The 26,947-nt window shown below is 43.8% G+C and overlaps 1 protein-coding gene across 1 annotated transcript in view; it reads left to right on the forward strand.

Annotated features, from left to right (window-relative positions):
- Fancd2 (FA complementation group D2) overlaps nt 1–26,947 on the forward strand; it is a 64,765-nt gene that overhangs the window by 20,997 nt on the left and 16,821 nt on the right. Inside the window, exons 15-32 of the mRNA XM_021191243.1 lie at nt 550–681; nt 1,638–1,748; nt 5,757–5,866; nt 7,888–7,948; nt 8,545–8,664; nt 9,459–9,532; nt 9,808–9,951; nt 10,742–10,842; nt 11,636–11,751; nt 13,597–13,705; nt 14,913–15,023; nt 15,300–15,412; nt 17,573–17,716; nt 19,466–19,582; nt 21,315–21,443; nt 21,817–21,935; nt 24,395–24,505; nt 25,440–25,570. Coding sequence (XP_021046902.1) covers nt 550–681; nt 1,638–1,748; nt 5,757–5,866; nt 7,888–7,948; nt 8,545–8,664; nt 9,459–9,532; nt 9,808–9,951; nt 10,742–10,842; nt 11,636–11,751; nt 13,597–13,705; nt 14,913–15,023; nt 15,300–15,412; nt 17,573–17,716; nt 19,466–19,582; nt 21,315–21,443; nt 21,817–21,935; nt 24,395–24,505; nt 25,440–25,570 — 2,053 coding nt within the window. The remainder of the gene's footprint in view (nt 1–549; nt 682–1,637; nt 1,749–5,756; nt 5,867–7,887; nt 7,949–8,544; nt 8,665–9,458; nt 9,533–9,807; nt 9,952–10,741; nt 10,843–11,635; nt 11,752–13,596; nt 13,706–14,912; nt 15,024–15,299; nt 15,413–17,572; nt 17,717–19,465; nt 19,583–21,314; nt 21,444–21,816; nt 21,936–24,394; nt 24,506–25,439; nt 25,571–26,947) is intronic.

Consider the following 26,947-nt stretch of genomic DNA (forward strand, 5'->3'; position numbering starts at 1 on the left):
AAAAAAAAAAAAAAAAAAAAAAAAAAAAAAAAACCTCATTTCTAGTCTTGTCCTGAAGTGATAAGATTCCTTAGAGAATCCAACAGTGAGAGCAGATAGTTGGTTTAAAATCATTAAGGTCTTGCTCATATGTAGCACTTCAAACAACTGGACTTAGATTTTATTTTTTTATTGCATGCATATAAATGCGAGGTTTTTTTACATGACTGACGTTCCTGAGGAGGCTGTATAGTTTTGGAATCATCTAGTCTGACCTGTTCTCAGTTCACAAAACCTGTGAAGCCTTCAGCTCCTCAAGTGTGGTCTTCTCACGAAAGCTCAGTGCACACTAAGTCCAGTCACAACTTGTGTAAAATTTAACTCTGTATAAATATTCAGATGACCACACCAAGGAACAAAAACAGGAGGTTTTGATATCATTCCCTGACAATGCTCATGACAGATAATAAATAGACAGTAAGGTGGAGGTTAGAGAGTTCTTGGGCGTGAACCCTTTAGAACGGGTGTGCCATTTTTGCTTCATACTGTCCTGTTGGCCTCCCTGTATAGGAAGTGGTTGGTGCCCTAGTCACCCATGTCTGCAGTGGGACCGAGGCTGAAGTGGACACTGCACTGGATGTCCTCCTGGAGCTGATTGTACTAAACGCCTCTGCTATGAGGCTCAATGCTGCTTTTGTTAAGGTATTGTCTGTCCTGATAAATACCAAATCATTTTTCTGTTGCATGTATCTCAGTGTTACTGCTGCAAGTTAGTAAAATCATATTTTGTATCTTTAGATATTGAGCACTATAAATGTGAGAGGGATGTATAAAGATAGGTAACAGGTAAGTTTTAAGTAGAAGTTTCACTTCTCTATGCTTATGTGCCAAGCAGCATTACAGTGCTGTGGGCAGGGGGCTGACCATGGCCTTGGATATTAAGAGAGCAAGAAGCATGGGCGAGTCATCTGTACATACATGGCTTATATAGCTGTGTAAAACCTAGGAATCACAAATGAAAGAAAACTTGCAGTATTTGTCTTACCTGACTCAACCCACTTTCCCAACATTAATATTTGTTTTCATTTTCCTGAAAACAACATAGCTTTGTTCTTCCGTATGGCTGAGAAAACTTCATTATATGTGAACCACATTTCTCACTGTTGATGAGCATCTAGGTTGTTTATAAGACTTAGCTATTGTGTATGTGTAGCAACAAACTTGCAGTGCAGGTGACTCAGTGATGTTTACTGGTAATACCAGGATTGAAGTAGCTGGGTAATAGTTCTCTTTAAAATGGGAGCAGGAGAGAGTAGGACTGGAGAGATGGCTCCGCAGTTAAAAACATTTGTTACATTTGCAAAGGTTCCGGTTTGATTCCTAGCACTCACATATTGGTTCACAACAACCCATAACTCTAGTTCCAGGGAATCCACTGCCCTTCTCTAAACCCCTTGGACACCAACCATGCATGTAGTGCATATACATACATGCAGGCAAAACATTCACACATAAAATGAATATATCTAATTTTAAAAACATGAAAAATGTTTTTAAATTTAAATAGAGAAAATTTTAAATTTAAACAGAGGCATTTTAATTTAAATAGAGAAAATGTTAGCTAATTACCTCATTTTGGATCTTTTCCCCCTTCATAGGGCATCTTAGATTATTTGGAAAATATGTCCCCTCAGCAAATACGAAAAATCTTCTGTATTCTCAGCACTCTAGCATTTAGCCAACAGCCTGGAACCAGCAACCATATCCAGGTAAGAGAACATGTGTTGAGAAAGAATATTTTATTTTATTTTATTATTTTTTGGGGGGAGGGGGTTTTGAGACAGGGTTTCTCTGTATAGCCCTGGCTGTCCTGGAACTCACTTTGTAGACCAGGCTGGCCTTGAACTCAGAAATCCGCTTGCCTCTGCCTCCTGAGTGCTGGGATTAAAGACGTGCACCACCACGCCTGGCGAGAAAGAATATTTTAAACCTCTTCGTTTGAAATTTGTCAGACTAAGCCTGTGGAGTCGTAGGAACTGCCTGGTCAACATGGCAAGTTCTAGGACAGTTACAGCTACAAAATAGAGAAACCCGGTCTCAAAAATCTAAGAAAGGTAACATGATGCTGAGTGCCAGGCCATCCTGGGCTACGTAGCCACTTACATCGTTCCAGGTAGTTTACAGAAACCATCTAGGAGAGGCTATGACAAGCAGGTGTGTTTACTGGAGATGGCCCACCGTTTGAATGCCTGCAATGGGTGTACTCTAGAGAGGCATGACCCCAGAGACCTTGTCTGCTGATGTGCCTTTCCTGCCACTGTAACATAGCCTAGTGATTCCTGGCCATCAGCCCACCCTATAGAGCAAATCCCTGCAGATCAACATGAAGATGGACTCTCATGAATTACTGCTGTTTAGATGAACTAATAACTTTATAGCATTCTTGATTTGATTCAAATAATTTTAGGAAGAAAGTTTAAGGAGGAGATGGTGTTAGTTGTTTAGCCAGAAAGATGTAATAAACTTAGAATCAAGAATAGAATGTGCCCTCTCCTCAGAATAGTAAGTAAAGACAGCATAATAAGCGATACAATGAGCCTGCATAAATTGCACTAAAAACAAAAGTAAACTCGGGACAGATTTGTGATCAAGAAAAAACATTCAAGCTGGGCGTGGCGGCGCACGCCTTTAATCCTAGCACTCGGGAGGCAAAGGCAGGCGGATTTCTGAGTTCGAGGCCAGCCTGGTCTACAAAGTGAGTTCCAGGACAGTCAGGGCTACACAGAGAAACCCTGTCTCGAAAAACCAAAAAAAAAAAAACAAAAACAAAAACAAAAAACAACAACACCATTCATTCTAGGTCAGGTTCAAAGATGAACCCACAGGTGTGCATTGTGCCAAAGCAAGACCATGTGAAACCAACTGTTGCTTTGAACTTACAGTGAGCTTATGGAATCTGCTTTGAACTTATTGACATCCTTCTATAACTCCCTTTTGTGTAACATAAAGTGTGGCTGTTGGGGCTCTGCTGTCTGTCTATATGTGTGTGGTGCGTGTGTGCATATATACATATGCAGGTATATGTGTACGTATGTAGGTATGCATGTTCACTTGTGAACTGGATGAAACACGTGATTGGGTCTGGCCAGTGTGTGTGTGTGTGTGTGTGTGTGTGTGTGTGTGTGTGTATGCATGCATGCATTACCTTCTCTCTATCCTTTTCTTTCTTACTGGCCACTTAAGAGTTAAAAGAGTTCAGAGGTTTTCACTGGCCATTCTTTTTCTTTTTTTTTTTTTCAGTTTTCTTGAGACAGGGTTTCTCTGTGTAGCCCTGGCTGTCCTGGAACTCACTCTGTAGAACAGGCTGGCCTCGAACTCAGAAATCCGCCTGCTGCTGCCTCCCAAGTGCTGGGATTAAAGGCGTGCACCACCAAGCCCAGCCTCACTGGCCATTCTTGCCAGCCTCAGATTGTTTCATTCCATCATTAGTGCTGATCATGTAAATTACACATCACGGACAGCAGAAACACAGTTGCCTGCTATCAGCATGACCCCAATTGCTAACACCATACTCCTCCGCTCCCTGCCTTGGTTTACTCTGTGGTTTCAAACCTGGTTTTGAACAAGACCCTGTCTTAATAGTAAAATTAACAACAGAGTCATGGATGTTCATGTCTTTAATCCCAGTACCAGGAAGCAGGTGGGTTTCTGTGAGTTTGAGCCAATTCAGTCTGGACAGCAAATCCCAGCCTGCCAGTGAGACCCTGTCTCAAAATAAAAACAGCAAGGAAATCTTAGTCTGTTGGAATAAAGATGAGTCTGAGCCTGTTGTCAGCCAACCATGGGACTAAATAAGCCATGGTTTTTCAGATTCTGTATAGTACTATGGAGATAGCAGATGTCTAAACTGAACTCCACCTCATCTTGCTTTCTTGTGGAGTCACTAATCTCTGAAGAAAGCTAACAAAGGACATCAAATATGAGCAAAGCTTACTCAGTCGGGGTTGAAACTCTCATCTTCTGTAGCTGTTGGGACACCTCGTGGCACTAATTCACACTGGACTGTGGCTTTGGAAATCCGGGCCTTGTTTAATTTAAACGTTGTCTTGGCCAGGTGGTGCACACACACATCCAGAATCCGGTGTATGGAGAGGTGTGCAGTGAACAGTCCCGCTCTCTAGGTGTCTGGATGCCTCTGCCATCGGTGCCAGTCTGGAGCACTTACAGATTCATTGTTACCTCCATAGGGCTTTCCCTTCTGGTGCTGTACTCTGTTTTCTCATTTAGCAGAGTATTTGCAAATTGTTTCCTATCAATAATACAAAGTTACTTCGTTATTTTGTTTTTGAATCGTGGCAAAATATATATAGAACTTACTATTTTACTTATTTTTGAGTATATCAGTGGCATGGAGAATTATCCACAAAATGCAAGTATAATCACCATTCTATTTCAGAATAGTGTTCATTCTGAACAGAAAGGTACCCAATATGGCAGTAATTCCACCCCATCCACTCCCTGGGGCCTAGGGACATGTAGGCTCACATAGTGTTTGCCTGTCGTCTTTTCTCAGTCAGTATTGTCAGTGTCACAGGCCTGTCAGACCTTGTTTCTCATCATAGCTGAGTGTCCACTTCATGTCCATCTCTCTCTCTTTCACTGTCCAAGGATGATGGTGGTGGGTTGTTTTTGCCCTTAGCTGTTGGACAATGCTGTCTGAGCGTTCATGTGCAGGTCCTGTCTGAGCCTCGCTCCCAGCTCTAGAGTTACAGCTAGAGATGGCGTTGCTGAAAGGCTAGGCCTTCTGAGTTTAACAGTTGGGGAGCCACCAACATTGTTCAGAGCAGCTGCTTGGTGCCCCATTCTTACTTGAAAAGCAGGGCGTTTCCAGGTGCTGCAGTTTTGGTAAGGATTGATTTCAGTCCTTGAGCAATATTAAGTTTCAATGTTAAGTTTCCAACCCAAAAACATAGAACATCTTCGCATTACTTAGTTCTTTAGCAGTATTTTCATTATATAACTGAGGCTGGCTGCAAACTCAAGTTCTAGTTATAGATTTATGCCCCATACCCAGCTTGCAGTGTTTTTTATAGATTTTAGCACATAAATCTTCTTCTTTTTCTTCTTTTTTTTTTTTTTTTTTTTTTTTTTTTTTTTTTTTTTTTTGTCAGGGTTTCTCTGAGTAGCCTTGACTGTCCTCGAACTTGCTCTGTAGACCAGGCTGGCCTCAAACTTATGGAGATCCACTTACCTCTGCCTCCCAAAGTGTACACTACCACTGACCAACTTAAATTTAATTCTAAATGGTTTATTGTGGTCTGCCAAAATTGCATAGTGGGTCATAGTGGGTCTGTCAAAATTGCATGGTAGCTTGCGGTCAGGTGTGAAAACCTGAGATTAATTAGCATATCCTCGTTTTGAAAAGAGATCATCTACTCCTAAAAATTGCCCTCTGGCCTCTGTGCCTCTGCCCCGCACATAGCATACATCCCCAAAGTTGATATATTTAAAAATGGTTTATTGTATCTCATTATTCTATCTGCACAACCATTCCACAGTGATTCTCAAGTCCTAGAGCAGTTGCCATGGCAACACTGAGAGCTGTTGTGGAACGTGTGCCTTGTTCTAGGAGCTTTGTATAATTAGTGTGTGGATTTCAGAACAACTTTCCATCTTCTGCGTGAGACTTCTGCGTGAGACTTCTGCGTGAGAATGGGATTTGGCTCCAGCAGTCCAGAACAGTCTCTCTCTCTTCTCACCTCATTATCACATTGCAGGATGACATGCACCTGGTGATCCGGAAGCAGCTCTCTAGCACTGTGTTCAAGTACAAACTCATCGGGATCATTGGTGCAGTTACCATGGCCGGCATCATGGCAGAAGACAGGTACTCACGCAGAGTCTGCCTCCTGTGTCTCAGTCAGCTAGTCAAGGTGCTGCCTTACACACTGTATATTTTGCAGCCATTATTTTAATAAATACATTAAATTTGTAGGAGAAGAATTAAGCATGTCTTGCTTCTTTTCCATGTTCTCTTCTAATCCTTTTTAGGATTTGTTTTTGTTATTTTTAATCATGTTTTTGTAAGCTGTTATATGCACATGAGTGCCAATACTGTAAAGCCAGATGTGTCCGTTACAGAGGTCAGAGGAGCTGGAGTTGCAGGCAGATGTGAGCTGCCTGATGTGGGTCTTGGGAATTGAATGAACTCAGGTCCTCTGCAAGAGCATACTCTTTAAAAAAAAAAAAAAAAAAAAGATTTATTTATTTATTAGATTTATTTATTTATTATATTTAAGTACAGTATAGTTTTCTTCAGACACACCAGAAGAGGGTGTCAGATCTTGTTAAGGATGGTTGTGAGCCACCATGTGATTGCTGGGTTTTGAACTCAGGACCTTTAGAAGAGCAGTCAGGTGCTCTTACCTCTGAGCCATCTCACCAGCCCCAAGAGCATACTCTTTTTATACTCTTGGGTTTTTTTTATTTTCTTTTTGTTTGTTTGTTTTTTCTCGACAGGGTTTCTCTGTTGTAGCCCTGGCTGTCCTGGAACTCACTTTGTAGACCAGGCTGGCCTTGAACTCAGAAATCCACCTGACTCTGCCTCCCGAGTGCCGAGAACATATTCTTTTTTTTTTTTTTTTTAAAGAGCATACTCTTAAATGCTTCTCCAACTCAGTCTTGTCTGTTCTTAACTGTATATACCATGTACAATTTTTATAGAGTTACATTATAGTTTTTTTTGGTTTTTCGAGACAGGGTTTCTCTGTGTAGACCTGGCTGTCCTGGAACTCACTCTGTAGACCAGGCTGGCCTCAAACTCAGAAATTCACCTGCCTCTGCCTCCCAAGTGCTGGGATTAAAGGCGTGCACCACCACTCCCGGCGACATTATAGTTATTAATCATAACGTTGCCTGGAGGGACAGTGCTGGGAATCTTTCCACAGAGGATAACCTTGGTCCTCCAGTCTGCTTCTGGCCTAAGCTCTCTGTAGCTGCACTGATTTTGTCTGGAGCTTCGTGTTTAGTAGCAGTACATTTTCTGTGTGGACCCCTCACTTGCTCCCGGATGCCTCAGTTATAGCATCTGAAAAAGCATCAGCATTGGCCATGCGAAGTTGTTGTGAACCCATGATACAGTTCATGCTTCCATGCGAAGCTGTTGTGAACCGACGATGCAGTTCATGCTTCTTGGAACTCATTTGCCAGGGATTCTAAGAGCTCAGGAACATTCTTAGAGTCAGCATAATAGCTAGAGAAAGGAATGCTGGGAAAGTCTGAAGAGCCTTTTGTGTGCTGGTTAAGAGTGTATTTGCTGAGCCATACTGTTTGTCTGGAGTCCAATCCTAGCTTGTTCTTACCTAATTCCCCTACCTAATACTCTGCCTCTGCCTTTGTAGTTTGGCAACTGTAAAATGCTAATTGTACTAACACTGTAGACTTACTAAGGGTATTCAGTGGCTAGGACAATGCCCAGAACACTACTTATTAAAGAAATGTTTTCTTTAGCTGGGCACATGGAAAGAAACTCACCTGATACCAGGAGTTCAAAGCTGACTTGGGTAGCATGGTCAGACTATTGTCTCAGAAAACAAGAGACTCTCCTGTCATTACTAATTTAGTGTGCCCTTCAAAACATGAATTAATGGTCTTACTAATTTGCAAAAGCCTCAGACTTCCAGGGACAAAGACAAAATGATCACTTGCACACACGAATTTGACATAGGCTGGTAACCTAGTGTGACTGTCTCAAAAAAAGAGGGACTAATCATGCTCACTATCCCGAACAAAGTAAATACTCTTCCATGCCGTCATCCAACTCTACCTCTGTTTCTATCTGAAAGAAGACAGGACTGTTAAGCTTACTATAAAATATTACAAAATTAAACTAAAATTTCTTGTTCATAGAAGTGTACCGTCTAATTCCACCCAGAGGAGTGCCGATGTGAGCAGTGAGCAGCGCACACAGGTAGGTTTCTGCAGCGTGGTAAGATGTGTGCCATTGCTCGGGCTTGCAGCTTCTCGCTGTTGTTCTCCCAGGCAGTGGTGTGAGTTTTCTTTTCTTTCACAGTGCTGGGACGGAACAAGGCCTTGTGTACACTACCACTGAGCTGCATCTGTGACTGGACTATATTGTGTATCTTGTTTCAAAAACACCTTCAACTATTTATGTTTAAAGATAAGGTCTTGCTATGTAGCCCCAGGCCTGGAACTTTCTGGGATCCTCCTGTCTCTGCCTCCCAAGTGCCAGGATTACAGGCGTGAGACACCATGCCCATCTGGTCCTGGTAGTTCCTCAGGAATCCATTCTAGGACACAGAGCAGAGGAACTCATTTTGCTTGTCTCTCCTCTCTCTATGTCCAAACCTAAGGCTGTCACTCCAGCTTTGGTTCTGGCTTTGGATATGAGATATGCTTGGAAAGAAACAGGCTAGGGAAGAGGCCTGGGAATGCCTCTCTTGACTTCTGACAGTGAGATTGGAGAAAGAACTTAGTATTGAGCGTGGAGATGAATTTAGAGTTGGCAGCCCAAAGGTCACAGCTCTTTCTCTCTATCTCTTCCAGGTGACTTCTTTGCTACAACTGGTTCATTCTTGCACCGAGCACTCTCCTTGGGCCTCTTCTCTGTATTATGATGAATTTGCCAACCTGATCCAAGAAAGGAAGTTGGCTCCAAAAACCTTGGTACAGACAATGCCTTGTTTTGGGGGGGCAAGTGGGAACCAGTTCTTGAGGCAGGTCTCACTGTGTAGCTGGGTCTGACTAGAACTTTCATAAAAACTAGTCTGCCCTTGAACTAGCTATAGTCCTCCTGCCTCTCCATCCCAGTTTATGACTGGTGTGAGCTGCCAAAACCCCATCCCAAGTGCCTTTTCTTAAAGTGACAAAAAGCATCAGAGCTTCCTTGGGACACATTATGTTTTTCTCTCTGTGGTGGAGTACAAAATGACCATCCTGGGTGTCCCCGAATTCTAGCTGGAACGCTGTTCCACCCTACCCAGTTTCTGGGCTCTCCTGAGGCTCCTGCACTTAGTAATGATTATAATGGTAAAGGCGAGAAGGTTGTTGGTGATGGGAACCATTTGTTCCACAGCCCTATTCTGTGCCAGGCACAGAGGGAGGCACTTTTTGTGCATTATCTTTTTTCTTCACAACACTGTTACTATTTCTGCTTTAGAAATGAGAAGCCTAGCCAGGCTTTGGTGGCGCACACCTTTAATCCCAGCACTTGGGAGGCAGAGGCAGGCGGATTTCTGAGTTCGAGGCCAGCTGTTCTACAGAGTGAGTTCCAGGACAGCCAGGGCTACACAGAGAAACCCTGTCTCAAAAAAAAAAAAAAAAAAAAAAAAAAAAAAAAAAAAGAAAGAAAGAAAGAGAGAAAGAAATGAGAAGCCTGTGGCTTAGAAAGGTTAGTAGCAGTTTATCAGGTCTTTATAGCAAATATGCCCTCACAACCCCATTCTTGCTTACCCCGGAAGGAATGGGTTGGGGAGACCATCTTCAATGATTTCCAAGATGCCTTTGTGGTGGACTTCTGTGCTGCTCCCAAGGGGTAAGTGCTGCTTACCTCAGGGGCTCCGCTGCGGGTGAAGCGGATACAAACTTCACATTACTTTTACCCTCAAGTCTGCCCACCATACCCTCCCGCCCCCAGCCCCAGCATCCTGCATCCCAGCTGTAGAGTTGCTATAAAGGTCCCAACCTGCTCTCTCTGTTTATAGCTTCTTCCTAAATTTGTTTTGCCTGAAGTTGGTTTGTTCTAGTGATTTCCGGCATGGCCTTGTTTTCCCCCAAGTGGGGACATCAGATTTTGGGTTCTTTTCACAGTGACTTTCCATTTCCTGTGAAAGCGCTCTATGGACTGGAAGAGTACAGCACTCAAGATGGCATTGTCATCAACCTCCTGCCACTGTTCTATCAGGAATGTGCAAAAGATGCCAGTAGAGTGACTTCACAAGAATCGAGCCAGAGGTGAGTTGCTTTCCATCTGTTGGTATTCTGAATGTTCATGGGGAAATCTTTTTTTTTTTTTTAAATCTCTTAATGTTAATGAACGAATGGACTTATTTATTTAATGTGTGTGTGTGCGTGCATGCCCAAGTGCATGTATCCACACCACATGCATTCTGGAGGCCATGAAGGTTAGAAGAATGTGTTGGCTCCCTGGAACTAGAGTTATAGGATGTTGTGAGCCACCACATAGGCTCTGGAAATCTGAACCTGGGTTCTCTTTTAGTGCGGTAAGCCCTCTTAACTCCTGAGCCATCTCTCTAGCTCCATTTCATAGTTTTTTTAACGTGCAGGGTCCTTGCATCACAATGATTTTTTTTGTTGTTGTTTTGGTTTTTCGAGACAGGGTTTCTCTGTGTAGCCCTGGCTGTCCTGGAACTCACTCTGTAGACCAGGCTGGCCTCGAACTCAGGAATCCACCTGCCTCTGCCTCACTATGAGTCAGGAAAGGCTGCATCTAGAGCTGTTAGAAGGACACAGTCAGCTCCCTGGGATTGAGATTTGCATTGCCCGAGAGAGTCAGCACACACGACCCTAGCCTACTTGTCCTTGCGTTCTTTCCCTGAGCCTCCCTGGCTGCCCCTGCCTCTCCCCCGTTGCCTTCCTGAACAGTGATGCCCACTACCTGCTGCGCAGCACTCAGCTACTTGCTGCTTTGTTTTAATTACAAGAGTGTGTGAGTGCCTGTGGTTTTGGATTAATATGGCTGCTGTACTAAGTGTGGTTCCTGAGATGGGTTCTTCCTTCCCAGATCAATGTCTTCTTTGTGCCTGGCTTCCCATTTCCGGCTGCTGAGACTTTGTGTGGCAAGACAACATGACGGAAACTTGGATGAGATCGATGGTCTCTTAGGTATGCACACAGTTCTCCGAGACTTTGTTTGTGCTCTTTTGGTAAAAGCCAGCAAGGGCCAGGCCTGCACCTTGGACATGTGAGATGCAATTTCTCACCTCATGTGAAAATTACAGCAATAATGGCATGTCAGTCAAGTGAGCTTGTGCAGAGCCAGCATCCTCTTTGTAGTTGTTGCTGAATGCTGGTTAGTGGACAGATTCTTTTATTATTTTTTCTCCCACTTGTATATACTTACTTTTTATTACTTAAATCTGGGATGGGTACCGTATCATGACACAAATTTTGTGACCAATGGCCTTTGCAGGAAGATCACTTAGGAATTTGGCATGAACTTTGCGTCTCTTTCCATGGACCTGAGATTCTGTTCCCTGAATTACTCTGGTTTTGTTTGGTTTGCCTCCAGGAGTCACTATGCTGTGTTTTTGATTTGTATACATGAGGTCATAGTAGAATTCGGTTTATTTTGGTCATAAACACCTTTAGTCTTAAGAAGAGCCATGTGCTCTCTTTGGTTCCAGGGACCCTGGTCTTAGCCAGCAGAAAGGGCCTTGTACCATAGCCTTCCAGACATTCTTGCCTTTTAGAAGTCCTGTTTCCAGCAGGTTTGCAGGTGCCAAGATGGGGTAAAGAGTGTGGAGATATTCTTTTGACACCAAAGTGGAAGGAGTTTTGAAATAAAACAAAGCTTTACTCTCATAAGAACTTAAGGGATAGGTAGGTAGCTGGGGAGCTAGGACCCGAGTTCTTCTGCCTTGAGCTAAAGATTGGTGGGACATTTGTTCTTTCTCAGAGTGTCCCCTGTTCCTTCCTGACCTGGAACCTGGAGAGAAACTGGAGTCCATGTCTGCTAAAGACCGTTCGCTTCTGTGTTCGCTCACATTCCTAACTTTCAACTGGTTCAGAGAGGTGAGCAGAGTTACTGGAATGTTTCACTGTGTCTGTAGTTTCTCTCAAAAGAAAACTATTTCTTGGCTCCCATAAACTCCATAACCTGAAGCACTGATGCCTGTGCTTCTCTGGCCGAAGTATCCCACCACTGCTGACTGTTGGTACCTGCTGTGTCCCCGTCAGAATACTCAAACCCTCACTGTAGAGCTGGCTCATCAGGCCCCCCGCACTCCCGCTTCTGCAGACAGTGACCTCACTTCTGTGCTGGGAGTCCCACTCTGTTGCTACAGGCTCCTGCTTGCTTTTTGCTCGCAGGGAGAAATGGGTAGTTTCCTCCCTTCAGACTGTGCTTGAGGACGTCGGTCATGGCCGCACCTCATTGCTGACTCCCAGCCTCACTGCGCTTTGGCTGCGTTGTACTAGGCTGCAGACCCTGCCAAAGCATTGTGAGAAGTAAATAGTAGAATAAGACTTGATCTGCTAACATACGTGCTCTCTGATATTCTGCCTAAGTGCATAGTGAATGGTGAGTAGCAGTGGGGTAAAACTCAGATGTCTTGCGTTTGCCGGGGAGAACACTGCTACAATGCAGACTGCATTAGCTCTCCATCACTCATAGTTTCCAGCAGGATTGTAACAGGGTTTTCTTGTCAGTTTGTCCTTTAAACTTTATGGGACTAGAATGGTAGCCAGTGGCCGAGGTTGCTTTGCTGCTCTTCTGGACCAGAGTTGGGTTCCTACTGTTGGCAGTGGAGGCTCAGCTGAGAGTCACTCCAACACCATGCTCTCCTGGTCTGTGAGGTCACCCATGCTCATGTACACATGCAAACACACATACACAGGTATGCGCACACGCGTGCATGCACACATACACTAATTCAGATTTTCTCCTAAACTTTGACTTTCTGAATTTAGATGAATTTTTAAGTAGTTTTTGTTGTTTGTTTGTTGTTTTTTTCCTTTTTTTTTTTTTGGTTTTTCATGACAGGGTTTCTCTGTGTAGCCCTGGCTGTCCTGGAACTCACTTTGTAGANCAGGCTGGCCTCGAACTCAGAAATCTGCCTGCCTCTGCCTCCCGAGTGCTGGGATTAAAGGCGTGTGCCACTACTGCCCAGCATTTTTTTACTTTTTTAAAGATCTATTTATTACTATATCTAAGTAGCTGTCTTCAGATGCACCAGAAGAGGACATCAGGTCTCATTATGGATGGTTGTGAGCCACAATGTGGTAGCTGGGATTTGAACTCAGGACCTTCGGAAGAGCAGTCAGTGCTCTTAACCACTGAGACATTTCTCCAGCCCTTAAGTAGTTTTTAAATGAGTGCTTCATCTGTAACTCTTATTTACCAAGAATGCTAGAACATAGTAGACAGCTGCGAATTGTCAACTATACAGTAATGAATGAAGACTTAGCCTCTGTCCCCTGCACCACATACCTGGGTGCATAGCTGTCTCTAGCTCCAACACCTTGGGAGGTTGAGACAGATTGATCAGGAGTCATCCTTAGCCTCATACGGAGTTTAAAGCCAGTCTGTTCTATGACTTTGTCCTTTCCGTGAAGATTAGAACCATTTATGACCTACCATTTCATGTACAGATCTAGCTGTTTCACTGTATCTTTGTTTCTTTGAGGCTGTCTCACTGGTTGGCCTATATCACCCTGTGCAGACCAGATTGGCCTCAGATTCATGGCAGTGCCCCTCAGCATCCCCACTATTGGAGTTTACAGACAGAAACCACCACACCAGGCTCATAAGCTTTATATTTAAAAAGTTATTTGTTATGGCATAAGATCCTTTCATCCTTGGGGAAGTAAAGTGAATGAAGTTAGTGTCCACATCTGAAGAGAATTTGTGCTTTGCAGGTGGTGAATGCCTTCTGCCAACAAACATCTCCTGAGATGAAGGGCAAGGTTCTTAGTCGGCTAAAGGACCTTGTGGAACTTCAGGAACTCCTAGAGAAATACTTGGCAGGTAAGAAGGGCCATGCCGCAAGCCTTGGTGTCCTACTGAGGAGATGAGCAGTCACAGTTCCTTACTTATTTGTTTGTTTGTTTGTTTGTTTGTTTTTGAGACAGGGTGTCTCTGTAGCCCTAGCTGTCTAGAACTCACTTTGTAGACCTGGCTGCCCTCGAACTCACAGAGATCTGCCTGCCTCTGCCTCCATGGCCAGGCACCCTTTTCTTCTTAAATATAGTCATGAACCAGCAGTAAAGATGAAGACCTTTTCATTCCTTCTGATCATTAACTTAACTGGTTGTTTTAAAATGTTAGTTTAGCCGGGCGTGGTGGCGCACGCCTTTAACTCCAGCACTTGGGAGGCGGAGACAGACGGATTTCTGAGTTCGAGGCCAGCCTGGTCTACAGAGTGAGTTCCAGGACAGTCAGGGCTATACAGAGAAACCCTGTCTCAAAACAAAAACAAAAACAAAAACATGCTAGTTCATGGGGCTGAGGAGGTGGCTCAGCATTTAGGAGCACTGGCTGCTCTTGTAGAGGAGCTTCATTCCAAGTACTCATGTAGCAGCTTACAGCTGTCTACAACTCCACTCCCACAGTATTCAGTACCGTTCTCTGGCCTCCCAGAGTACCAAGCATGCACGTGGCACAGATATGCGCAGGCAAAATACTCATACAGATTAATAAATTTTTTTTTTTAATGCTAGCTTAGGGCTGTGTGTGTTACACTTCTCATCTCACCACTTTGTATGCAGAGGCAGGTGATCTCTATGCGTTCACTACCAGCCAGAGCTCAGTGTGAGATCCTGTCCTAGAGAGACAGATAGACACAAAAACAAAGAAGCCAAAAATGCCGGTTTCATTCTGTACGGAAAATAAGAAGCTTTCCTAAGGCCCTCATCTTAAACAATGGAGTATAAAACAAAAAGATATGTGACTAAACGCCAATATCTTGGGATTTTTAAGTGATATTTCAGCCTCTTTTTTCTTGGTTGGGTATTTCATGTCCTTATTGAAAATGCCTTTGTATTAATGAATCATAATCAGTCACTATAATATAGTATTTCTCTAAGCTCTGCATTTTGCTGTGCCCAAACCACATCACTGGAGTATACATATCACAGGCATTCGCTGCTGCAGGCGGTGATTTTGGAAACCTGGTTGTGGGTGTTTGGGTATTTGGCTCGCTGTGGTTGGGTTCAGTCCTCCTACTCTGTTTCAGTCATCCCAGACTATGTCCCGCCTTTCGCAAGCGTTGACTTGGACAGTTTAGATATGATGCCTTGGAGCAGTTCTGCTGTTGCAGCAAAAAACAAAAACAAGGGAAAGACAGGTGAGTATATTCCTTTCTTGTCCTCATCTGTGCCACACTGAATTAACCTCACGGGTTATATATATCATGGCATTCGTATATGAAAAGATAGAGGGCTGGTGGCACAGTTGGTTAGTGAGTAGTGATTAGCAAGATCTGCCAACAAACCTTTCTTTAGAAGGTGCACAATGCTGTGTAACTTGAATCAGAAAACTTCCTCCCCCTTTCTTGCAGAGCCCTATTTGGCAACATGTGCTTGTCGATTACTTGAGTCATTTCTCTCTCTTTGCATCACAGGGGGAAAGAAACAAAAAGCCGATAGCAGCAAAGCATCCTGCGCAGACACACTTCTAACAGAAGATACTTCAGAGTGTGACATGGCGCCATCTGGGAGAAGCCACATAGACAAGGTATTGGAGTGTGTGACAAAGGTTTATGACTGCTCAGTGAGAATGAGGCTGGCCTTATACTCTGCATGTTTTGAAGAGAAAAAAAATGGGAACGGAGGCAAATGAAGTCTCCTGGGCCTCAGGATGACCCTCGAGTAACAGTTCTTACTGTTCTCTAAGTTCTTGGCTGTTGTTTCCCACTAGAAACTAGTACGGTCCCTTAGACAGAGGCAACCTCGGTTGACAAATTGCTCAGATCAGATTGGCCTGCAGCTGTGCTGTGAGAAATTGTCTTAATTGATGACTGATGGGTCCACTATGAGTGGCACCATCCCTAGGCAAGTATGCTGGGCCCTTTAAGAAAGCTAGTTGAGTGTGATAGGAAGCAAGCCAGAGAGCAAGCCAGCAAGAATGCTCCTCTGAGGCCTCTGCTTCAGTTCCTGCCCTGATTTTTCTCAGTGATGGAGTATGTATGGCCTGGAGAACCACAGCCAAGTGAGCCCTTCTCTCCCCAAGTTAATTTGATCAGAGTGTTTGATCATAGCCACAGAAATCAGAGAAGAGCAGTCCTGATTGCTGCTGTCCAGGTGGCTGCTTGGTCTCTTTATCCTCTGCAGACTTTACCCCTGCGTTTTGCTCCCCTGTACTACTTTGGATTCTATGTTATAATAGTTATCTCATGGAATCTTAGAATACACCATCCCCTGCCTTAGGTTTTTCAGACAGGGTCTCACTGGGTAGCAGAGGCTGACTTCAGACTCATGATCCTTCTGTCTTGGTGTCTTTTGTGTTGGGACTGCTGTCATGAACTTCCAAGCCCAGGGTGACATTCTTTTATATATACTGCTTTTGGCTTTCCCCCTTTTTACCCCAGACCATAAATTTAGTGACCTAGATGTTGTGCATGCCTATAATCTCAGCATTTGGGAGGACGGCAGGAAGATGACCATGGATTTGAGGCTGGCTAAGCTACATGCAACACCTTGTCTCAAAACAAAACAAGCCGGGCATGGTGGCGCACACCTTTAATCCCAGCACTTGGGAGGCAGAGGCAGGTGGATTTCTGAGTTCGAGGCCAGCCTGGTCTACAAAGTGAGTTCCAGGACAGCCAGGGCTACACAGAGAAACCCTGTTTCAAAAAAACCAAGAAAAAACAAAACCAAATATAGTTAGCAAGATGATTCAAGCAGCGGAAGCATTGGCTTGCATGCCTGACGACCTGACTTCAATCCTGAGAACTCACGTGGTGGACAGAGAGCCAGTTCCCACACTGGGCTGTGGGGTGCACACAGAGAGAGAGAATAAATAAAATGGAACAAAAATGTAAAGCCACAAAAGGCATAGCAACTAACTAACCCCAGGTGAATGGTTTGAAGTGCTTACTGTGGTTTCTGGTAGTTGATGAGTAGTGGTGCCCTGTGGCATTCACAGAGGAAATGCCATGTTTGAGAAGTTTCCTAGACACATGGATGTCAGTTTGTTTTACACCTGCCATGCTTTCTTTTAATTCATTATGTGTAGCTCCACTAACATCCTAAAAGTCCAAGTTATATAGATAATGTTCGTATCTATATTAATTCATTAGGCAGTTTATAAGCAGAGAGGGTAAGTGAAAGACTCACTCACAGATGTACTATGTGCACTGAGCTAAGGTCTGAAATCAGATTGTCCTAGCCTTTAAGATCACAGCTTTCTGGACACTCCACATGCTTTTATTTACCTAATAGTTCATCCTTGAGCAGAAACAACCAACGGTGTTGGTGTAAATTGCTACACTAAATCTAGTGCTGTGTGGCTTGGGGCTGGTGGGACAATTTGGTGAAAAGAATGTGGTGATATAAGGAAATTAGAAATTTTTTTTTTACCAAACATGAATATGTATTGGACTTTAGCATGTTAATTAAAATGAGATTTGAGGGGCTGGGGAGATGCTCATTCTGTGGTTAAGAGTACTTACTGCTCTTCCAGAGGATAGGATTTCAGTTTCCAGCACCCGTGTTTGGTAACTCCCCTGTAATGTCAACTTGAGCAGGATCCAGTACCTCTGCACTCACAAGTGCGCACACGCGCGCGCACACAGTTTTAAAATAATATCAGATTAAAATATTTTTTAATTAGGCTAATATCTGAGACTTTAATTCTTTTGAGTTGTTCTTTTATCTGCCCGTCCTCTTCCTCCAGGAGTCCACAGGGAAGGAAGGAAAGACGTTTGTGTCCCTGCAGAGTCACCGCGCTTTTTTCCGAGAGCTGGACATTGAGGTCTTCTCTATTCTACATTCTGGACTTGTGACCAAGTTCATCTTAGACACTGAAATGCACACTGAAGTAAGTGACAGTCTGGGATCCCAGAACAGAAGTTCCTCCTTCTGTTCATGTTTCAAGAAGAAAAGATATTTCAAGTATTTGGGCCAGGTGTCATGGTATGTGATTTTAAGGCCAGCCCTCGGGAGGCAGAGGAAAGCAGATACAAGACCAGCCTGGTCCACATAGTGAGTTCCAGGACAGTCAGGGCTAACACAGAGACTTTGCCTCAACAAAGAATGGAGTTGAAAGCTGAGACTGTTGTTGAGTGGAGAGCAGTGGGAGCCATCTGTGAGAGGAACAACAGATGGGACGAAGAGATGACAGTGAAGAGAAGGATGGTTTCTGACTTCAGAGGCCTCGGTATGAATTCTGGCTGAGCAGTCATCCTTGTCACCCTGGTTGTTCACAAGGTACAGGTTTTCTCAGTGTGTCAGGTTATAAATCACAGTGCTGGTGACATGAGCCTTCCCTGCAGGTTTCCAGGTAAAAGTACTGAGTGAACTTAGTTGGCAGAGGACTTTTGGGGCATAGCGAAGTCAATGTTGTCTTTCCGTTTCGTGACCTTTGTTCAGCACTGAATAGATAATTCTAGATGCCGTGTTTGTGTTGACTACTCATCTGCACCTGGCCGTGCAGTCGCATGCGCAGTTTGCTGCTTCCCTTCAGCTGGTCAAGTGTGTGGAGGTAGAGATGACTGCCCAGAACTGTATTAATATCTGGACTTCAGTAAGAGTGTTCATTCTAATAAAGTTGAGAATAGAGAATATTTTCACAGAGAGGGTAACTTTTGATAAGGATTTTCACTAGAGAAGGAAATTTCCCGACTAAAATATTTAAAATGGAATTGATTTTTAACTAATAGTTGGAAAAATGTAGGCACCTTCAGAATAGAATCAGTAGTGTGTGTGTGTGTGTGTGTGTGTGTGTGTGTGTGTAATATGCCTTTTATTTATTTACTTTTTTGAAATTTTACATCAATCTGCTCATAGAAAATTCCATAAAAGTATATTGAATGAACAGTGTAGGTGGGACATTTCCCCCATTCTGTCTCTTGCTGCGCCGCAGTGAACAGGGATGAAGAAGTGGAATGAAATATGCCCTGCAGGGGCTGAAGAGATGGCTCAGCGGGTTAGAGCACTGACTGCTCTTCCAGAGGTCCCCAGTTCAATCCCCAGCAACGACATGGTGGCTCACAACCACCCGAAATGAGATCTGACGCCCTCTTCTGGTGTGTCTGAAGACAGCTACAGTGTACTCATATAAATAAAATAAATGAAATCTTTAAAAAAAGAAAAAGAAGGGCTGGTGAGATGGCTCAGTGGGTACGAGCACCCGACTGCTCTTCCGAAGGTCCGGAGTTCAAATACCAGCAACCACATGGTGGCTCATAACCAAGATCTGACGCCTTCTTCTGGCGTGTCTGAAGACAGCTACAGTGTACTTACATATAATAAATAAATAAATCTTTAAAGAAAAAAAAAAGAAAAAAGAGAAAGAAATATGCCCTGCAGAAGCTGGGAGAGGGCTGGGTGGAGAAAGTCCTTAAAGTACCTGCCAGCTTTTACGTGGGTCTGGAGTCTACACCCCCACGCCTCCTGCCTGTGTGGCAAGTGCTTTATCTACTGAGTCTGCGTTTAGCCCCCATTTCCTCCTTTTTAAATTAAAGGTCAAATTCAGTTCTTCACCCAGTGAGAGAGATGCGCATCAAATGCACTGAAGATACTGTAAGTAGGACATGACTGAAGTTGTTCTTCACATTCCACACCACAGGCTACAGAGGTCGTACAGCTTGGGCCTGCTGAGCTGCTCTTCTTGCTGGAAGATCTTTCCCAGAAGCTAGAGAATGTGCTGACTCCTCCTTTTGCCAAGAGAATCTGCTGCTTTAAGGTTAGTAGTGGTGCGAGCATAGGCCTAGGCTTCCCAGGAAACTTGGAAACAAGCAGGAGTCAGCTGCTAGTAACCTGGTGCTGTGTTTGATTTACTAGGTAACACAGTGGCATTCCTACAGTCGCCTTGCCCTGTACAGGCCGGGCTGCAGTGTAGCCTAACATACTTAAAGTCCAGGCTGGATCCCTCACACCAAGTGTGTGTGTGTCTGTGTGTATTTCTCAAACAAAATTGAAGAGACTCCTAATACAATAAATTTATTTCTAAATGTCCTAAACATAGAAACAAAGAAAGTACAAAATCAACGAGCATATGGGAGTACTTGGATGCTGCAGATGGTTGTGTGTGTGTGTGTGTGTGTGTGTGTGTGTGTGTGTGTGTTGTTTGTTCTATATGCATGTACCCAAATTCATAGTTATGGGCTGGAGAGATGACTCAGCGGTTAAGAACACTGACTGTTCTTCCAGAGGTCCTGAGTTCAAATCCCAGCATCCACATGGTTGCTCACAACCATCTGTAATGAGATCTGATGCCCTCTTCTGGTGTGTCTGAAGACAGCTACAGTGTACTTACATATAATAAATAAGTTTTTAAAGAAAAAAATTCATAGTTATGATGGTCTGTACTTTTGACTTTTTGAGACAGTCTCCCAGAGCCAAGGCTAGACTTGAACTCACCATGCAGCTGAAAATTGCCTTGAAGTCCCGATCTTCCTGTCATCATCTCCCTTCTGGGATTAAAGGCATATATCACCATGTGTGGTCAGAAGAGGGTGTCAGATCTCCTGGAACTAGAGTTCCATAAAGCTGTGAGCACCCTGTGGGTGCTAGGAAACAAACCAAGTCCTCCTCAACAGCAGCCAGTCCTCTTAGCTGCTGAGCCTTCTCTCCAGCCCTGTCTGTACTTTTTAATCAGACCCTGTTTTAACTCTACAAAATCCACCCTCTCAGGTATTTAAAACTAAACGAAGAGTTTTTTTTTTTCTTTTGCTATTGTGTTTACCCTTTTTTTGTTTTGTTTTGTTTTGTTTTTTGTTTGTTTTTTCGAGACAGGGTTTCTCTGTGTAGCCCTGGCTGTCCTGGAACTCACTTTGTAGACCAAGCTGGCCTCGAACTCAGAAATCTGCCTGCCTCTGCCTCCCGAGTGCTGGAATTAAAGGCGTGCACCACCACGCCCAGCATTTACTCCTTTGTTATAATACCATCTTAATTAATTTAGGAAAGTAAATCACCTCTTCTGAAAGTTGAAAGTAAATCAACTCCTACCTAGAATCACAACTTTGAGTTTTATTTATTTATTTGTTATTTATACAGTGTTCTGCCTGCATGTATGTCTGCAGGTCTGAAGAGGACAGCAGATCCCATTACAGATGGTTGCGAGCCAACATATGGTTGCTAGGAATTGAACTCGGGACCTCTGGAAGAGTATCCAGTGCTTTTAACCTCAGCCAGTTCTCCAGCCTAACTTTGAACTCTTTTTTTTTTTTTTAAAGATTTATTTATTTATTTGATGTACATGAGTGCACTGTCACTGTCTTCAGACACCAGAAGAAGGCATCAGATCCCATTACAGATGGTCATGAGCCACCATGTGGTTGTTGGGAATTGAACTCAGTACTCTCAACTGCTGAGACACCTCTCCAGCCCCCTCCCCCCAACTTTGAACTCTTAGCTAATGACTAATTGAAATAATTTATCCATTTTTTCTCTCATAACTCTGAAATTTATTGTAGAATAAAGGGAGGCGGAATATTGGATTCTCACATCTTCATCAGCGATCTGTCCAGGACATTGTGCATTGTGTTGTTCAGCTGCTTACCCCCATGTGTAACCATCTGGAGAATATTCACAACTTCTTCCAGGTGAAAAGACTGACTTGTAAGATGAGAAACCATGTAAGCACAGGCAGGCAAGCTGTGGTGTGGGCAGAGGATGGAAGAGGTCAGAGGCAGAGAATTACACCCTCTGTGTGAGAGGTCAGGAGAGCAGGCAGACTGGGCAGTACAAATGTATGAACGACCTCATAGCTGGAGTGTGGTCTTCAGAGTGGCTGGACGAGCAGGCTTTGGAACTTTTAGGAAGAGAGAGGGCAAAAAGCAAAGGATCGTTGACTTCCAGACAGGCCTAGGTTTGTGGGTCTGTCAGTAACTGCCAAGAATCCCTCTTAACTGAGGCAGACTGAGGAGGAGTGAGATCACTTGCAGAGGAACTGGACTAAACTGCTTCTCTCTTTAGTGCTTAGGTGCTGAGAATCTCAGTGTAGATGACAAGGCGAGAGCAACAGCTCAGGAGCAGCACACCATGGCCTGCTGCTACCAGAAGCTGCTGCAGGTCTTGCATGCACTCTTTGCGTGGTGAGTGTGGGGAGGCGGTGTTGCGGGAGTGTGTGCAACGAGTGTGTGCGTGGGTTCACTTCTGAGTATTCCCTAAGGGAAGAAAGGAAGGAAATGGATACAGCCCTTCCTGGGTGCTTTCTTTTTTTCTATTTGCTCTGATAAACCCACTGAGTCTTACAGAGCCACTGTTACTAACCGGTTTGATAAATTAGGGGCTCACTGATTAGCTAACAGAGCAAATCTGAAGTCTCACTATGTGGTAAAAAGTGAGCACACTGTGAACTGGAATATTGGGGATACCATGAAAGCTGTGGCATTTGGTGAGGCTTTTAAACAGGATCTCATAGATGTGCCTTGAACACGCTCTGCGAGTAAGTCTTCTTATCAGCCTCCCTACTCCCTGAGTATTAGCATTACAGACCTGCCTTTTCCGTGCTTCTGGGGATGGAGCTAGAACTTCATGCCGGACAGGCAAGCACTCTGTCAACACCTTGAATCAATGGTCTTTTCATTTTTTTCTTACATTTTAAAAATTATGTATATCTCTGTCTGTGCCCTCAAAGTTTAGAAGTGGGTATTGGATCTCCTGAAGCTGGAGTTGCGGGTGGTTGTGAACAGCCTGATGAGGGTGCTAGGAACCAAACTCGGGTTGTCTGCAAGAGCAGTACTTGCTCTTACCTGTATGCCTTCTCTTCAACCTGTTATTTTTGTTGTTGTTGTTGTTGTTTTTTGTTTTTTGTTTTTTTTTTGGTTTTTCGAGACAGGGTTTCTCTGTGTAGCCCTGGCTATCCTGGAACTCTGTAGAGCAGGCTGGCCTCAAACTCAGAAATCTGCCTGCCTCTGCCTCCCAAGTGCTGGGATTAAAGGCGTGTACCACCATGCCTGGCTTCAACCTGGTTCTTAAGATAAGGATAGAAATATAACACAATGTGTTTTTATATTGTAGTGTGTGTGTGTGTGTGTGTGTGTGTGAACACTAACATGTTCTCCTTCTACCAAGTGGATCCAGGGGTCAGAGCCAAGTTGTGTCAGGCTTGGTAGCCAGGGCCTTCACCTGCCAAGCACTCAGTTGAGCCCCAGGAGTTGGGTTTAGTGACATAAAGAGTTGGAGGCATAGCATGGATGAAAGGAGAAATAAAGGCATGCCCCTGAGTATTTCTGTTCCTCAGCCTTATCCCATCTGTCCTCTTCCAACGGGTTTTCTGGAGAATTTTACTCAAGCTTAAACTCATGCTAAATCTTCTCTTTTGAGCCATGAGCAAGATCGTATCCATCTGCCTACTCAACGCCCCCTTGGATGTGATTGACACCTCAGACTCATCACATCCAGTTCTGAGCATGATCTCACTGTTCCTCCAGCTTTGCCTCGCTTCAAAATGCCATCATCACTCTTGTGCGCCAAAACCAGGAGTTATTCTTTTGGCTCCATCTTTCTACTCTTTCCCACATGGAACCCTAAATTCTATTGATTGCATCATCTAAATAGACATCTCTGTCTGCTTCTAGCCTTCCACCGTATCTGACCTAGTTTCACAGTTGGCCTCTCTGTCCATCTCAGGACATCCAGTCTTCCCATCTGGTTGTGATCGCTGACAGCTGCTAGGCTTTCCTAACTCTAACCCTCTGGCCTGCCTTTTCCCACCTCCTGTTGTCTGGCGTCTGCTCTTGCACCCAGTCTCACAGGTGGACTGAGTTATTCAGCATCCTACTTAACTTTAACCCAGAACCCTTCATATACACGCATCCTTCTACAGGACCCCTGGCTACTTGATCCATACCCTCTGACTGAGTCTCTTCAACTTCTCTCACCTTACTAGGTAACCCTCTTTCCTGGCCCTCAGCTCCCTTCTAACACTCTGCCATTCTGTCCTGGACTAACTTTCACACATTTTGTTAAAATTGCATGCTAAATTTTCTTCCTTGTTAGACTTATAACACTCTCCTTGTGGCAGATGCTAGTCATTTTTATAGTCTCAGTACTTAAAAAGCAATGCCCGATGATAGATTTGTGTTGACAGTTCATCAAGGCGTGTTTTTTTCATGGTATATACACACACACACACACACACACACACACACACGAGCATGCACAGGCACACAGAATATATGAAAGAAAAAGGAAGATGTTGCTAGAAAGGATGCAGGGATCAAACTATGTAGACTCTTGAAAGTCAGACAGAAGATTTTAACACTTTTTTTTTAAAGATTTTTTTATTTATTTTGTATGTGTAAGTACACAGTAACTGTCTTCAGACACACCAGGAGAGGGCATCAGATCCTGTTACTGATGGTTGTGACCACCATGTGGTTGCTGGGAATTGAGCTTCAGGACCTCTGGAAGAGCAGTCAGTGCTCTCAACTGCTGAGCCATCTCTCCAGCCCCCATTAATATTTTAAAATTATTTGCTTTGTCCTCATTTGGTACCCGAGTGATCCTCCTGAACCAGGCTGACCCACTGTTTTCAACTTTGCTTTAGGAAGGGATTTACTCACCAATCAAACCACCGCCTCCTGCACTCAGCCCTTGAGGTCCTCTCGAGCCGCCTAAAGCAGACAGAACAGCAGCAGCCCTTGGAGGAACTGGTCAGGTGGGTCAGAACATCCTAGGGTGTTCTCTAGAAATCCTAGAACTGGATTGGCAGAATGTTTTTGGAAAACATTCACTCTCTCAGTTATGAACAAAATCTATACTATGTGTCACATCCCCATAACGTGTTTTTTTGTGTTCTAAAGGTTTTTGGTGGTGGTGGTGGTGTTTTTTTGGGGTTTTGGGTTTTTGGGTTTTTTTTTTTTTTTTTTTTTTTTGAGACTGGATAAATGTTATCCTGGAACTCATGATGTAGGCTTGCTGTCCTCAGTCCTCAAACTCACAGAGATCCACCTGCCTCTGTCTCCTGAGTGCTAGAATTAATGGCATATGATACCATACTCAGCCCTATTTCTTATATTATGTTTTATTTGTGCGTGTGTGTGTGTGTATGTGTGTGTGTCCATGTCCTCTGGAAAAGAAGCAAGTGGTCTTAACTGTTCAGCCATCTTTCCAGCTCCTCATTTTGACTCTTTTAAAACAGGTCATGGTACATATCCTAGTCTGGCCCTAAATGCAGCTTTCTCCTGCCTCAGCCTTCAACTTACTTACTTCAGCTTACTGTTGAGTCCAGACACGAGCTGCCGCTCCCACTCCCTAAACTCAGCCAACTCTAGATTAGCTGAGGACCTCTCAATCTTCTCTCAGAGAGACTCTGTAGGGAGCAACTATTTGACACTAATTGCCAGTCCTATCCCATCCTGTCACACTCCATTCCATATTATTGTGGAGAGTTCCAGGCCAGCATATTCTTTATGAGATCTTCCTCACCCCACCCCATAACATCCCAAAATGGCAAATAATTTTCTCCCTGTAGCTTTTCTCTACCCAGATTTCTTTATAAAGAGACAACTTGGGCAGCTTGTGTGTGTGTGTAAAAACATCTTTAATGCAGTGATGCTATGCGTGTTCTTTCGTCTCTTGCTTCTTTACAGCCAGAGCTTCAATTACTTGCAGAATTTCCACCACAGTGTTCCCAGTTTCCAGTGTGGTCTCTACCTTCTCAGACTTTTGATGGCCCTTCTGGAGAAGTCTGCAGTACCTAACCAGAAGAAAGAAAAACTTGGTGATGAGCCTTGATCCCTTTTTCAGGGGAAGGGGAATATATGAATAGGATTGATATCTTACATTTGCAAATATTGTATTTTCTTAGAATTTTGAGCATGTTTACATGTAAATCCCACAAAATCACAAGCATGCCCTCTTACTCCACCAAGGAGACCATGTTTTCAGAGCGAGCTATGACATGGCATAGTGTACCTTTGGTTAGATTAATTGACTGGACAGTTGTCTTTCTTTAATTAATAAGATGTATGTATTTTGTTTTTATTTTATGTGTACAAGTGTTTCATGTATATGTATGTCATACATGTTAGAGACCAGATGTAGGCATCGGATCCACTATAACTGGAGTTACAGTTTTGAGTCGCCCAGTGAATGCTGGGGAAAAACCAAGGTTCTCTGGAAGACTAGCAAGTGCTCTTAACAGCTGAGCCAGCTCTTCAGCCCCAAGTTTTCTTCTTCTTCTTCTTTTTTTGTACTAGGGATTAAACCCAGTTCTAAACTATTGAGCTCTGCACTCCATCCTTAGTAATTTTCTGTTTAATTTTTTTTAATCTTTCACCTTTTTTTTTTTTTTTTAAGGTTCATTATCTACTTCTGGCTGGTGTGGAACTCTGTGTAGACCAGCCTAAGCTTGGCCTTGTAGCAGTCCTACCTCTTCTTCTTACTCCCAAGTACTAGAGTCATCCCCTGCATAAGCCTTACTAATCTGCTTCCTCCTTGGCTGAGCTACTTAGATACTTACGGACTTTCCCATTGCTGCGAGGGTTGCAGGACCACAGAGACAGCTTATAGAAGCGTTCATTGGCTTACACTTTCAGAAGCTTAGAATCCATGGCCATCATAACGGGAAGCACGGCAGCGGGCAGACAGACATGGCGCACACTGGAGCAGCAGTTGAGAGCTTACACGTTGATCCACAGATAGGCCACCGAGAAAGCTACCTGGGCATATGGCATGGGCTTGGAAACCTCTGTGCCCACAAATGACACACCTCTTCCAACAAGGCCAAGCTCTCTAATCCTTCCCAAACAGTTCACCAGCTGGGATCCAAATATTTCACCATATGAGCCTATGGGGGCTGTTCTCATTGAAATACCACACTCTTCTGTCTTCTTTTTATTATCTTTGTCATATGCTAGGTACGTACACACACACATACACACACCATGCAGTGGATAAAAATAGAAGAAAAAGAAATCACAAGCATCAAGGAAATGAGTCCTGACCTTTTCAAAGCGGTGTGCATTGTCCCGTTTTCATACTTATGTCATCCGTTACCCACTGGGATCTCTCTCCCTCTCTCTCTCTCTCTCTCTCTCTCTCTCTCTCTCTCTCTCTCTCTCTCTCTCTCTCTCTCTCTCTCTCTCTCTCTCTCTCT

The sequence above is a fragment of the Mus pahari genome, chromosome 2 (genome assembly GCF_900095145.1).
Source record: "Mus pahari chromosome 2, PAHARI_EIJ_v1.1, whole genome shotgun sequence".
NCBI classification, from domain to species: Eukaryota; Metazoa; Chordata; class Mammalia; order Rodentia; family Muridae; genus Mus; species Mus pahari.